Raw genomic sequence first — 14,119 nt, 5'->3', positions numbered from 1 at the left:
CCTACACCACAACGCCATCTAACCTCATATTCAAAAAAGCTGCACGGGCTTCGTCGTCCTCCCCGAACCCTACCGCGAAGGCTGTCCTGCCGTCACCGTCGCAGCCCGCCACTGCCCCCCTCTCCCGCTTCAGCACTGCGGCCCTCATCCGAACTGCGAACTGCTCAAGGTGGTCACGCAGCCGTGCGATTGCCCGACAACCACGCCGACGGTTGTGGCGCCGTGTCCGACTTGTCGGACGGGCTGTGGGACACTGATTCAGACTGTGACGCCGGAGTGTACGCATACTGTGGCATGGGTCACTGAAGGCTGAGGATGTGGTGGTGAACTATCCCAGGGGGGAAGTGGTTTATAGCAGGTGAATGAGATGCATGAGATTGTCATTGAAGCTGATGATGAGAAGCAAATTGATGCTTGCCATCACGCCTACGATAGCCCTTACGATAAGTCCATAGAAAAGATCAATATGATATAGTGTTCCTCAATATGATGTTCCGTGTCGCATACGAGCACGCTCATTGTCTCATTCCATTCCCCTCGTCTTCTGCCACGTCAATTGTGTCAATTTGGTACCACACACCATATTGTTAGCATGGTAGAGCACTGTGAAATAGATAGTAGATAGACAGGCAATGCGGATTCAGGCCTTAAATCGCCCCCACGGGGCTGGTGGTCAAATCGATGTGTATATGTCAGGCTATACTCTAAAATACCCTTCCAATCCAACTCCGAGCCACTTCTGGATTCCGGTACAATGAGAGGAAGTCGACAGGTTAAGGAGTAACAGCCTAGACTACCTCATGGCTCCCTTCCCTTCTTTCAAGCTTGAGCCAAGCCCTTCCCATGATTTCCAGAATTTCCCAAGTAGACATCTCATCTCTTTTGTCTCTCTTCCGTTCTTTTTCATCTTTCATGTTGCTCTGTTTCGATCTTTTCTCTTCGCCTTGAAGTATTCTGTCTCTTTCCTTCTTCCAGTATCTATGCTTTTCTACCTGTGATATTTTCACCCTGATTTGTTCCAGTTCTGATTCGATTCCTTCGTGGAAGAAATTCCTATTCGGCTGCCCTGATACAACTTTTCTGACTGGTAGAACTGAATACCGGTGAAACAGATATATGTATTCGCGAGGCATGGAAGAGATGAGGGACAGCAGTATCAAGAAAGCCAGCTCAGCAAAGAAGCGGACAGGTTGATAGAACTTTCGTACGCCCGTTCGCAGTGTCGCGGCCAGTACTTTTGCGTTCAGCAATGCCACAGCTGTAATAGCTAGAGCGACTCCGGCGGTTTTGGCCATCTTAACCAGCGTGTCCTTTGGCGGTGTGCCGTTCATGCTGAAGACGCTGGTGGCGAAGCTGATGGGGAGAAAGACGACTGTGACATACGTGAAGAGTCGAATGTTGACGTTGCTTCGCATCTCCAAGCCGCTGCGCATGACCTCCAGCCTCCTCGTCAGCAGGATATTGAAGGATGCTACGTTGGCAAGACACCGTTTTAACTCATGAATCTTGTGATCGTTTGCCAGCTTCAGTCCCAATCCGGCGTCTCCATGGATCTGTTCTTTGGCGGTGGCCCATTGCAGCTTGAAAGTTCTTCTTCGTTCTTCACGATCCATCCACACTTCAATGACTGCCAAATTCTCTCTCAAGTCGTCCTCTATGACCTGAAGAATGCGCTGAAACTTGTTCCAGAGCTCATTCAGGGAGGCGAATAGGTTGCTGTCGACTTTGGGGAACGACTCAAGGACCCTCAACAGACTTGACTCATCAATCTCCTCTGAATACTCGACATTAGAGCTTTGCAGAACGGTGTTGATGACCTCTTTCAAAATCTTCCTCGTATGCTGGATCATTTCATTCAGTATCGTATCAAATAGCAGTAGCTCCAGTACTCTTCGCTGCTGCCAAGAGGATCCCAGCGTTCCGTTATACGTCATCTCGTCAATGAATCCAGGGCGTATGTTTCCATTGGCCTCGAAGAAGTGACATGTCCAGTAGCGATCAAAAATGTCGCCATCAAATCGAAAACTCATGACGGCGTGACTGATCCAGGTGGGCTGGTCTCTTCTTACTGAGCTCGGAAACTCAATTCGATCTTGCGAGGGAATGGTATGAGACGCGCGCTTATTGGAAGCATGCTGGTACGTGTAGAACGTTAGATGCATTTCTGTCGCCCATTTGTTGAGTAGCGTTGCTTTGTCTTCGAAGAAGTATTTGCTGTACGAGGCATGCCGGTCGAAAAAGGAGGACATTTGCTCCCTCTCTGATGAAGCAAGGTAGCAATGCAATGCGATTCCCAAGTCCGCCTCGTAAAAATGGAAGAACCTCTTTTTTGCCTTTGCTGGATCGCGAAATCCTCCGATAAAGCGTCCCATGTCTTCGTGCCGTTGAACCTGAAGCGTTGATGTCCTCTGGCCAATTTTTGCTGTCTTGTTCTTTGCTATGTCGATGATGTAGCCGAAATCCACTTCCTTCCAGCCCCATTCCTGAGCGGCATCAACTGCTCTGTCCATGAACCCGGAGCCGCTGCTGCTCTCGTCAGTGTGTTTGCGGGTTTCGCAGAATCCGATAACTGCCTCTGAAGACAAGTTGATGTTGAGCCGAAAAAAGCTTGGCCTGCAGTACAGCCACTTGTGTGTCGTACGAAGCTGATCCATACTCAGGATCAGGGGCTCCCTTCTCTTCATAGCGCCCTCGAGACGACAACAAACATCGGGTGTGTCACTTAGCAGCGTGTTCGAAGAATCGCTAGAATTAGCTCCTTTCCCCTTGAGGAGGTATTCCATTGATCTCCAAAGAATACAAGGAACTTCAAAGGTGGTATGCCAATAAGAATCGCGCATCCAGTCAGCCTGAAAGACAGGCTTCTTGTTCTCGCCCAGTTGTCCTGGAATCAGCCCATTGGGGGAGGAACTGTTCAATAGAGTCGATTTTGCATAGTCGTGCATGTCAGGGGCCGATCTTGAGTTGATGCGTATATTGTATTCCGAGAGGATCATAGCCAGAGCGAACCGGAGCGGATGAACCCATCTTTCATCGTTGTTGGCGGATTGAAGCTCCTGAATACCCAAGGTCCTCTTCCAGGGTTCAACTTTGTTACCCCATATGCTCGCGTATCCGTCATCCAAATTGCCACTTGATCCACCAACTGACGCCGATTCTTCAACGGATGTGCCGACTGATGTGCTTCCGCTGCTTGGCTTATCAAAGAGACCCTCAGCCATGCAATGTATTGTCGTGGTGTCTTGGTCTTGCAGAAGGAAGCTGGTTTCGCAAATGCTGCGGGAAGTCGCAGTCAACAGCGTCTCATTCAACTGCTTGCTTTGAGTGACAAAGTTCTTCAGAATGCTTCTCTGAATCTTGCTGGATGAATATGTTGTTTGGTAGTGGCCTGAACCTTGCCTGAGCAAATCGGGTAAGTTGAGATGTTGCAAAGACATCTGGTCTTCCAGGGACGGTTTGAAATCCTCTAATAATCTTAGAGTGAACCAAATCATAGCATGATCAGAGAGGTGAAACGTCTGTGGTGCATCTTCGAGGCAATGTGGGAATATGAATTCCTCCTTCTGTTTGAATTGGTGGAGATCTCTGACCCAGTTGCTGACGATACCCCCCAATCTCTGTATCAGATGCGTCGCCATTTCCCTTGTCGCAGCCGTCCGATAAAAGCCTATGATCTTGATGATCTGGTAACAGCCATCAACCACAGACTTATTGGGTAGACTCTTGTGGTTTCCCCAGTTTGCAATCGCTTGACCGTTAGCCCATGTGTGAGGAACGAGGTCATCATTCTCGTCCACTTGACGGAAGAGCCAATTCATATGGCCCCAGCATATATCGAGGATGCGGTTGCGCATTCCAGTAGAATAAGCCTCGTAAGTGCCATTCGAGTTGCCTGAACATGGTTCTTTAGACTTGCTATCGAAAAATCGAAATGCTGACAGGAGGAACTGAAAAGCATGGCTATATTGATTAGCATTATCCTTGGAGATATGTGGATTCTCGAAAGGCTTTTGTAACTTACAAGCTTGCTTTGCGTGTAACTCGATGGCCGGATACGTCTCCACAGGTGAGAGCAATTGCAGGAGTTTCTCCTGATCCAATGTTGACGGGGATGCTGCAAACTGACAAGATGTGCTCCAGATTTCGATGCAGGATAAAATCAAGATGTCTGTCGGCAGAGATCGATATCGGAGTCAATGACTCTGTGTTGATTCTCTGCTTTGCTTCTTCAAGGTCTGCTTCAGATACCGGAGAAGTCGATGTCTCTAGCTGCTCAGAAGGGAACAGCTGCAGTGTATATGCCAACGTGATTTCGAGTGTTTCTTTGTTTGAGTTTGAATTCCTCACACGCTGGTCAGCAGTGACATAGAAGTTGCCGTCTTTTCGTGTTTGGGGGGCGTCATCGATTCTCGAAAAGAAATCCAAAACAGATTGACGGAAGTGGCTGCCTTTTTTAGGCGACCGAGGGAGGTTGCCATCCTCATCCGTTGGCTGCTGGCGGATCCCGTTGATGAAGGGTGTTATGAACAAGGCGATAGAATCTCGATCATCATTCATTCCTTCAGAATCTTGAACATCGCTCTCATCCTCCCCTTTGATGCCTCTTTTGTGTACCCTGACGACACAATGACCACGAGTTGGTATATAGATGGTGTAACTCGGATCCTCCAGATTGCGTGCATTTAAAGTATCCCGAGTGGAAAAGTCGAGGTTGCGAAGTAACAAGTCGGCATTGATGATTATCCTGGGGACTCTGGAAAGGGATGGCGCTCCAGGCCGGTGTTTAAACGAGTAGATCTGATACACAGTCGTATCAGATATAACGTATTGTGTGGTCACGTCGAATGCTGGCGTCGTCGTAGAGAATCGAGGCCAGCGGTTATGCACAAACTCAACCCGCGGGGGAGGCGTTGACGCCTGTCTTGCCTCCGTATCTGGTACCATGACGCGAACTTGCCGGCCGCCTCCCTTTGGAGGTGCTTTCCTAGGAGATGGTGGTGGTGTCATTCTCAATGTCGGCGGGTCTGTCTCCCATACATCGGGACGAGGTGTCTTATCGTTAGACTCCTCAAATAAGAGGCGAATTCCTTTGCTAGGGTCGAGGGATTGCCTTTGAAGGTTGTGGGCGCGTTTGGCAACGAAATAAGGCTCTTCTGTAGTTTCAAGGTCAACAGAGACAAATCCAGACGGCACATCCTCATGATATTGTGTAATCTGAAGCAGGTGTCCGTATGCGTTGGCAGTAGCCGTGAGGCCGTTTTCGCCAAAAGAGCTGTAAGTCGCCCGGCTACGAGCATCCTCGTGAGCTTCATCGGGGATCGAAACGGCGTTGGGGAGTGCTTCTGGTGTACCTGGATCGGTCAGATACTGTGATCCCACAGGTGCTAATAGGCAAGTGACATACTGGTAGCAGACATTGAACAAACTCTCGGTCTGAATCAAGGGACAACCACAGATACTCCGGTGCTTAGAGAGCAGCACTGTGAAAGGTGCGCCCTTTGAAGTGATTGACACTTGAGGGGTAGAGTATCTCGATTTTGGGAGGTTGAATGATAGCAACGAAAGGACTCTGATGTCGGTAGAACGGAGGGTCTCTCGTGTACTTTGGGTGCTTAATGTCCTTTCTCGACCCCTCACGACTAATGTAGGCGCATAGAGGTCTCTTTATAAGCCATGAAGAACCAAAGAAGACATTCACCCACACCCATTCTGTATCTCGTACCATGAGCAGGACCTGACGGCGCATATCCGTGAGCGATAAACACCAACCAAGGCAGGCATCGAGGCACACACCACTGGAAGTCGTCTGCTGAACTGCAGAGGTCGCTTCCTGCACAAGTCCGTTGGCTGCTTTGTATTGGACGCCACCTACTTTGTGTCTGCAGCCTCTTTCTCAGCCGCATTGTTCTGACCGCCGGTCCTGCGTTGCATGTTGGTAGTTTATACGCGCTCGACATGGAAAACGAGGCTGAGCCGCCCAGGGCTCAGCTGCGGCTATCCGCGCACATAGACGTACTATTGATGGGTGCAAACCGAATTCAAGACTGCCAGCCTCAAGTCCCAATCGTCCTCAAAGGTGATTCCGAAAAGTTCTTCTGGTACCTTTCTTGGCGAGCGGTGGAACAAAGCCCAAGCCCCTGAACCGTCTTGTCGTGGCCCCCCCGTTTCCGCCAGGTCCTGAATGCATGCAAGCGCTCGAGACTCACCCTCAGCTCAGGCATCAAAGGCCTGAATATGGAAGTGGCGCCTAATAATAGGTAACATCGTACTTGAACCTGTACTACACGCGGCTACATGCTCACCAAACCCTCATCCCAACGAGCAGATTACTGGACGAGAAACACAAGGAGCCAGAGTCCCCAGACCTCGTGTTTTGCTGCATCGTGCCCCTTGTCAGATAATCTTGGTAAACTATCGTCCTCAAAGAAGTCCAATACACATCTCCTCACTCAGGAGCCCTCCTTTACATCCACGTTGTTCCTTGGCAGCCCCCCTGTAAGGCGTCCGGTCCACAGCCTCATGTCAGTGAAAAGCCTCGCGAGGCAACATACATCGATGTGGGAGTCTCATGCAGAGGATGAGGAGAATCATCAACAGAGCCAATCACAGATTACAAGACTGAGCTTAGAAAACAAAGATGCCCATATCGTGCATACGTACATAAAACGCCTCCAACCTTCGGCTCAGCTGCCCCCAGTCAGCCACAGCTCATAACCTCGAACGCGCCCATGAATACATACAGTCAGAAGGAAACGGAAAGGCAGCCACGAGGCCTTTAAATCCTTCTTTTAATCTCATTCTGTGAATATCTAGATACACTGCAGCAGACCAAGAATCTTGACGGTGGCTACCCACCTTCCCGAAGACTGGAACTATATGATCGCCTCCAAGCTTGCCATTCCAAAGGCCGGGTTATCAGCACCGAGGGCGTGCTTCTCCAGATGACTCGGATGAAGAGCCACGCGTGACTCTGATGATCTAATTTCCCGTTGCCGACACATGTTGCTTGATATGCATTCACCTTTATAACGACGAACCAAGATCAACTCGTCATATCATCTACGTATAGGAGAACACTTCAGAGTCTATAAACTGAGCATGGTATCCCAATACCGCTACAGAAGTAGCACCTCCATCACTAATCTTACAATTCATCCACCCTCCCCCCAGTATGTATACACGTATAGCTCACTATATCCGCGCCGATATATGCCATGGTTATGATAATCAACATCGTCCCCCCTTTTTTCCCCATCACATCGTTAAAGATCCATTAGAGCGAAGAAATATTACGCCCTCCTCCCCAACTTCCACCCATCGATCCGATCCTGAATCTGATCCCACGTCATGGTATGGCTCGTCACCCCATACGCCTGCGCCTCCTGCACCACCACCGTCGGCGCGCCGCTCCCGTTGCCGGGGTTCTTGACCGCGCCGCCCATGACCATGCTCGCCACCCGCTGCAGGTCCCGCACCGTCAGCGCCTCGATGCGCCGGCACATGTCCCGCACGGGGATCTTGCGCCCGTGTACCTGCACCGACCGCCCCAGGTCCTCCAGCTCGACCATCCGGCTCTCCAGGTTCATCAGCAGGGACGACCGCAGCTGGTTCTTGGCGCGCGTCACCTCGCCCTCCTGCAGCTTCGAGATGCCCCGTTCCAGCGTCAGCGCGCGCAGCTCCTGGCACATGACGTCCAGCATGGCAGACGTGTGGCCCGGCAGGCAGGAGGCGGAGATGCCAAAGAGGCCCGAGTCGGTGTACGAGTGGTTGAAGGCGACGCATGACTCGACCCAGCCGTGCTGGTTGAGCACGTTGGTGTACAGGCGAGAGTACATGCCCTTGCCCGGCCCGCCGGCAGAGAACGATCCGCCTCCTCCGAGGAGCGTCTGCAGCGTTGCCAGCGCATAGATGTCGTCTGAAGCGACGGGCAGTCCTTCAAAGGCGAGGTGGATGTGTGTAAAGTTTGTGCCGGTGAGTGATGGCGGCTGAGGGGGGAGGGAGAGGAATCCGCCGGTGTATCGAGAGGGCTGGCGAATCTCTTCTTGAGAGGGGGGGATGAGGAGAGAGGCGTTTCTGGATGTTGATGTGGAGATGTTCTTGAAGAGGGGAATTTTGGACATTAATGATGAAGAAGAAGTGGAGCTGGATGAGGCTGATGATGAAGTCGCTGATGCTGATGAGGAAGCATCGCTGGCGAGAGAGCTGAGGCTCGATTCGGAACCTGTCCTCGGCAGCGTCGCCTTCATGTCGCCGAAGAACTGCTCGGCCAGCTTAACCGCCGTGCCGTGTTCCACGCCCGCAAAGGCCAGGACTATCCTCTCCGGCCGGTAAAACAGGTCCCTGTACAGCTGCACCGTGTCCCTGTTGATGCTTCCCAGCCGCTCCTCTGGGCACAGCAGCGGGTTGCCCAGCGTGTTGTCCTTGAACGCCGCCGTGTGCACCAGCTCCGGCAGGATCAGCTCGGGCTTGCTCCAGATCTCGGCAATCTCGTACCGCGCCGTCTCGATCTGCTCCGCCACCTCGTCGTCCGTGATGCGCGGGTCGCGGATCGTCTCCGCCAGCAGGGCCACCGTCTCCGGCACGGCGCTGTTGAACGTGGCGGCCTGGTACATCATGCTCTCGCGCGACGAGGCGCACTGGATGTTGCCCCCGAGCGTCTCGACCCGCTGCAGCATTTCGTCCGCGGAGTGCTTCGAGGTCGACTTGAACGCCAGCCGATCCATGATGTGGGACACGCCGCGCAGGGATTCGTTCTCGAACCGGGAGCCGGCCTCGACGTAGACGCCCACGCCCGAGAAGGAGCCCGGGAGGGCTTCCGAGGCGACTCGCAGGCCGTTTGGCAGGGTTGTGATTTCGTCCAATTCGGTAGGCTCCTGTCATGCCTAATTAGCCTCCGACCGGGTAGACAGACATTGGGTTTCATATCGCTAACCTTTGGTATGCCCTCTATATGCACCGTCGCCATCGTTCGTCTGGGCATCTGCGGCTTGACGGCTCCAAACCTGCTCTGCGTACTGAGCAGCCTCGAGCCCTGGGCCCTCGCCCTCGGCTGCAGCCGAGCAGCAACCTGTCGCAACATCCCTAAAGCTTCGTCTTTTTCTTCTCTTCAGCCTTCCCCCTAAAGATGTGGCAGGTTTCTTAGCGAGGTAAGAAGACAAGAGGACTGGAGTGAAAAGGCAATAACGGCGAGCAGCTTGTAGTTCGTCCGGCGTTGATTCATCGACTGGAAGACGGCGTTGGAAAATTGTGGTGCCGTCACATTTCATGTTATCGCATTATCTCGGCGATACGTCGGATCATCCCGATCCCGGAGCTCCGACCGGGCGGGACGGCGGGAAGTTGGGAATGACAGCAGCGTACAGGGATTCATGTCACCCATCGTCAGTGTAACTCACTTGACGGAGTCAAGCATTGATTTACTACTATTTATAAGCTGTCATGTATAGTAGGTAAGTATTGATGGTTGGCAAGTGGTGCTATCTAAACTATGTACGCCACGATACCGCCAACACAGCAAGAGTCTCGATAAGAAAAGGGTAAGAGACAATAGACGATCCAAGCTCCCGTTTCTCGCATCCTGTCGGCCCTTGCTGATGGCGCTCCCTGCCTCCGCCCCTTCAAGTGTATTAACATCAGTTTCAATCACAAAAACTCCGGCCGTCTGATCACGGCGGTCAAACAGACCAAGTAATCCAGGGCGCCTCTTCCTTTTCTATATCCAAAGGTAGAAACCGGGCTTCCCTTGCCTCTCTCTGCCCTCTCCACGTACATCCAGGTTGTTGCCACTCCGAGATCCTGTAGCTCACATGCTTTGGGTCGGAACCGTAGCGATTTCTGCCACCATACTCCGTATACGCCGATGATGATGCCGTGCAGTGACTGCGTAGCGTTCGATAAACAAAATGCACAAGAGCAGCGACCAGCTCGCCCCCGTTTGTCAAATATCCCAAAGCAGAACGCCGAGTGAGACAACAAGAAGACACTCGGGAAAAACAAGGCAGAGAGTGCGAAAACGGGCGAGAAATTCAAAATTGTAGCTTTCTAACCATAACCCGCTAGTTTTGCCCATGCTAAAGATGATTTCCACCCTCCCAGTTGCGGCCGGAATGAGCCATGCTTATCATGACGCCAGATGCCAAAAGTCTGTTTCGCGGTTCATGGAGACTCGCCGCAATCCAAACGCACACGGAGAACAAAAGACAAGAAAAGAAAAAAGCAAAAAAGGTAGATGATAAGGCGGTGGGAAGAGTTAGAGCATCAGGAGAAGCACAGTACCGCCGCCACAGATCAAGTCGAACAAGACTGAAGCAACGGGCGTTTGCGCCAATGCCCAGGCGATAATGGGGAACCTGAACAAGAAACAAGTGAACCGACACATCAATATTAGAGACCGCCATAAGAAGACGATATCGGCCTACAACACCGCCACCTTGATCAGAATGCTCATCGGTTGCTCGACCTGGTGCTACCGGCTGGCAGCGTCGTCGCTGGACTCGTGCGTGGTCGTGTCGGCATCTGCTGCAGAGTCGAGGCTCGGCATCTCGTCGGTAGCGTTGGCTGGCCGTCGGCCTGCCGTTCCGTCAAACACCCAGGGCCCTGCGTTGTTCCTCGGGGTGATGAGACCCTCTGCCCCATTGCCAGGTGGCGAGGGGGTTCCCGTTTCTCGCAAATGACTCGCGCGGCCGGCACCCGAGGACCGACTTCGAATGGGCAAGGGGTCGGATGTTGCGTGCGGCGCTGTCGGGCTGCCCGACGCAGCGAAGTTGACGGTAACGTCCATGGCATCTGTTTCTTGCACCGTCGCCTCAGGCGCATCCTCTGTCAGAGAGGGAAGGGGCGGCACGATTTCTGGAGCGAGCGGCTCGACGACGGTAGGGGGCACCGGGTCGCTGGGGGCTGTGAATTCGTCGATATTCTGCCATTCCTCGCCCGCATCCTCGACGTCGGCTTCCAGGTCGGCGCCAGCACGGCAGTTGGGACAGATGAAGATGGGGTATTGCGGTGAGGTGAGCAAAGAGCGTACACATTTGAAGTGCCACGTATGAGAGCAAGGGGCGACGAAGAGAGATTGGCACGGCTGTTGGAGAAGAAAGAGCGTTAGTGATCGAGACAGACATTCGGAGCTCGAGCGGCACGGACAACGACATGACTTACGGCAATGGAGTTGAGACAGATAGAGCAGTCCTGGGAATTTGAACTCGAGACGGAGCCTCCTCCGTTGGTCGCCATGGTACGCAGTCTCTTATGAGCGGCCATGCTGAGCAAAGGTTGTCAGCCGATGATTCAAACGATGTAGGGGAGAAAAGCATGTCCCTCTCAGCTGATAGGTATAATACTCACTTGAACGTGTTTGGCTTGTTCTGCCATCCGCGATTGAGCTCCAGCCTCATCTTGACGCAGCGGAAAATCATCTCCTCGCCCCCTTTAAAGTCAATACCCAGCTGGACAATGTCGCCATCGTTGACGGGAAAGGCTTTGCTCTCCTGCGAGGGCGGGCTCAATCGGATGTGGTTGAGAAAGGTGCCGGACGAGCTCTTGACGTCCTTGATGTACCACTTGCCATCCTCGTACCAAAACTCGCAGTGCCGGCGGCTGACCACCTTGCTCTTAAAGCCCACGGGCGCCCCCGGGGCAGGATGACCAGACGCGCCGGCCAGGGCTTGTGTGTCGCGCTCAGAGTATCTGCCAACGCGGATGACCTCGGCGCCGTTGGACAGCGTCCTGGAGATGGGCGGGAAGGACAGTGACGGCCGCGTGGATCGGGGGTCGTAGTAGGCGGAGAAGCGAATGGACGGCTGGTTGTCGGCCGAGCCGAAGGCCTCGTTGGATCGGGCCATGGTGGGCTGCTCGGCGGTGCTGGACGGCGTCTCGACAGCTGGTGACGAGGCCGAGGACGAGGACGAGGACGAGGCGCCGGGTTGGGCTGAAGAGCTGGCGAGGGCGTCCGAGGCCCGTGACGGGGGCGTCGTGGCCGAGGCGGGAGACGTTGCCACCAGCGTCAGTCGGTTAGTGTTGTTCGAAGCCGAAGCGTTGGTCGTCGTTGTGGTCGTCGTCGTCGTCGTGGCTCCGGGCGAGTAGCTGACGGACCGCGTGAGGCCGCTGCCGGACTGGCTGGTGGAGGGCGAGCTGCCGCCGCTGCTGCTGCTGTTGTTGCTGTTGCTGTTGCCGTTGCCGTTGCTGCCAATCGCGTGGTTGCTGCTGTCACGCGACAGGAGGTGGTTGTGCGTGTAGTTGCGCAAGATGCTCAGGCCTCGCAGCCGACTTGTTCTAGAAGGCGAGGGCAGACTCGTCGAGGGTGTCAGCCCAGGCGGCGGTGATGGTACCATTGGCTGTGAGAACATTTCCGCTGACGCTGGACGCGGTCTGCTGGGCTGTATTTTTTCCTTCTTTTTTTCCCGTCTTTCTTCTTCGGGGGGGGGGGGGGGCTCCTCAGTGGAGTTGCCTGCTGTAAATTGAGGAATCGAGTGCTGGACAGCGGCTGTGCCCAGTGGACGGGTAAGCAGGGGGTTCTGTTAGAGCTCTACGGCCTCGGACGGCAATGCGGCCAAGCACTCCGAAGTACCTTGGTAGTAGAGCAGACTGGAACAGGAAGAAAAGAAGTGCCAGTCAGTGTCGCGGGACGCGCAGCCACAAGGCAAGAGAGAGGGAAAGCTGGGAAATTGTGCCTGCGTCTCCTCCTTTATTTCCTCTCCGCATCCGAGGGGAAATCAGTTGTCCAGGCAGCGTCGTATTATATGATGGCACGAGTCGCACGGTGCCAAGGCCGCTGCAGGCAGGTTGGTTTGGTAGGGTCAAGTTCCCGGAATTTATAGTGGAGAGTGGAAGCAGGCCGCTGTGGAGGGCAAGAGGTACAGGGCCGGAGAAAGAACCCTTGCAAACGGCAATTTTGCAGCTGTTACTGCACAGGGGATGGGCGAGAGAGGGGAGTGATGAATAGACTCGGGAGGCAAAGAAGGCGAAGAAGGTTGTCGATGTAAATGTTGCTTCTCTCGAGGAAAATCACTGCCTGTTTGTTGTGCCTTGGCAGCGTCTTGTTCCCATCACGCAACGAATTGGTGAAGGCTGAAGAAGCGGCGCGTGAGCGTTTGGGAAACCTGAAAGTGGAAGCGGCCGGTCGGATTGACGGTGATGAAGTTGGCTGGTCGATCGTAAAGCCGATGTGGGGGATGAGAGATTAGCCGTGAGATGGAGAGATGCAAGAGGCAGAAAAAGGGAAGAAGAAAAGGATTCAGAGGAAGAGAAAAGGCCGGCGACCCAACAGGCGGAATGGTGAGGATATACTCGGGTGCCAGGTGGAGGTTACCAGTGGTTCTGATCGGTACGTACGCAGACGCCGAATGATGTCTGGTTCAAGAGGGGGATGGCGGTATATTTACAGTTTGCAATAGCACGAGCGACGGCTCCAGCCCGGCTGCTTGTAGCAGGTACAGCGCGCTACCCATCGATGCCCGTTGAAACATCGAGCAACGCCGCGGGCAGCACGCAAGCGTCAGTGTCGGTTCAGCCCGACGCTGTGGCACGTTGGTACAAGTACCAGCAGGTAGTACTCCGTACCGCGCCGAGATCCACCGCGGCAGCACGAGTCGCAGGGCCAAGGCGAGTTCAAGGTCCATCAGTCCCTTTGATAGACTGTGCCTCAGCTTTCCTTCTTTCAACTCTTCTCCAGTTCTTTCGCCTCCTCGTGAGCGTACTGGCTGGGCTGCTATACCCAGTACTCGTAGATAGCAGCCAAGAGGATGCGGCAAGAGGGGGGTGGGCGTATTTGCCTCCATCTCTCTCTCTCTCTCTGTGCGCAATAATGTCTGAGGTCCCCTGATTCCGGTTTGGTTCAGCCGTCGAAACTAGCGACCGGCGCTGGGCTGCTAGCGGTGGCTGCAGGGGTGGGCACGCTGTCGCTGTGATCAGCACCCTTGGGGCCTAGACAGGAAGAGGCATCAGAGCCGTCAGCGGCTCGCTCAGCTGCTTGTGACGTGTGCGTGATGTCGGCTTGGATCAAATGCAGGTACTGGAGGGAGATTCGAGGCTACTGACACTGGATGGAAGGGAGAGAATGAGGAAAAGCTGCACAAAGGAGCGTCACTGCAGAAGGGAAGTCGGCAAAGCATCTGATCCAACCAGA

At 53.8% G+C, this 14,119-nt stretch overlaps 3 protein-coding genes across 3 annotated transcripts; all 3 read right to left on the bottom strand.

Moving 5' to 3' along the window:
* Positions 1-788: 788 nt before the first annotated feature.
* BBK36DRAFT_1118914 (hypothetical protein) lies at positions 789-5,361 on the bottom strand (the record flags this gene model as incomplete). The annotated part of the gene is made up of 4 exons (XM_024890530.1): positions 789-3,960; positions 4,022-4,408; positions 4,463-4,797; positions 4,897-5,361. Coding segments are annotated over 4 exons (4,359 nt in total), but the record flags the coding sequence as incomplete, so codon positions are not given.
* A 1,928-nt stretch (positions 5,362-7,289) lies between these two features.
* Positions 7,290-9,079, bottom strand: BBK36DRAFT_1141356 (hypothetical protein; the record flags this gene model as incomplete). The annotated part of the gene is made up of 2 exons (XM_024893442.1): positions 7,290-8,873; positions 8,933-9,079. The coding sequence occupies 2 exons, from the start codon at positions 9,077-9,079 to the stop codon at positions 7,290-7,292; spliced, it is 1,731 nt and encodes a 576-aa protein (XP_024749838.1).
* Positions 9,080-10,465: 1,386 nt separating this feature from the next.
* On the bottom strand, positions 10,466-11,837 carry BBK36DRAFT_53590 (hypothetical protein; the record flags this gene model as incomplete). Its single annotated transcript, XM_024898222.1, has 3 exons — positions 10,466-11,077; positions 11,155-11,257; positions 11,341-11,837. The coding sequence occupies 3 exons, from the start codon at positions 11,835-11,837 to the stop codon at positions 10,466-10,468; spliced, it is 1,212 nt and encodes a 403-aa protein (XP_024749837.1).
* Positions 11,838-14,119: the final 2,282 nt, after the last annotated feature.

This window comes from Trichoderma citrinoviride, assembly GCF_003025115.1.
Source record: "Trichoderma citrinoviride strain TUCIM 6016 unplaced genomic scaffold BBK36scaffold_7, whole genome shotgun sequence".
Taxonomy (NCBI): Eukaryota; Fungi; Ascomycota; class Sordariomycetes; order Hypocreales; family Hypocreaceae; genus Trichoderma; species Trichoderma citrinoviride.
Note: the sequence above shows the minus strand (reverse complement) of the source record. Positions and strands in the feature narration are given on the sequence as shown.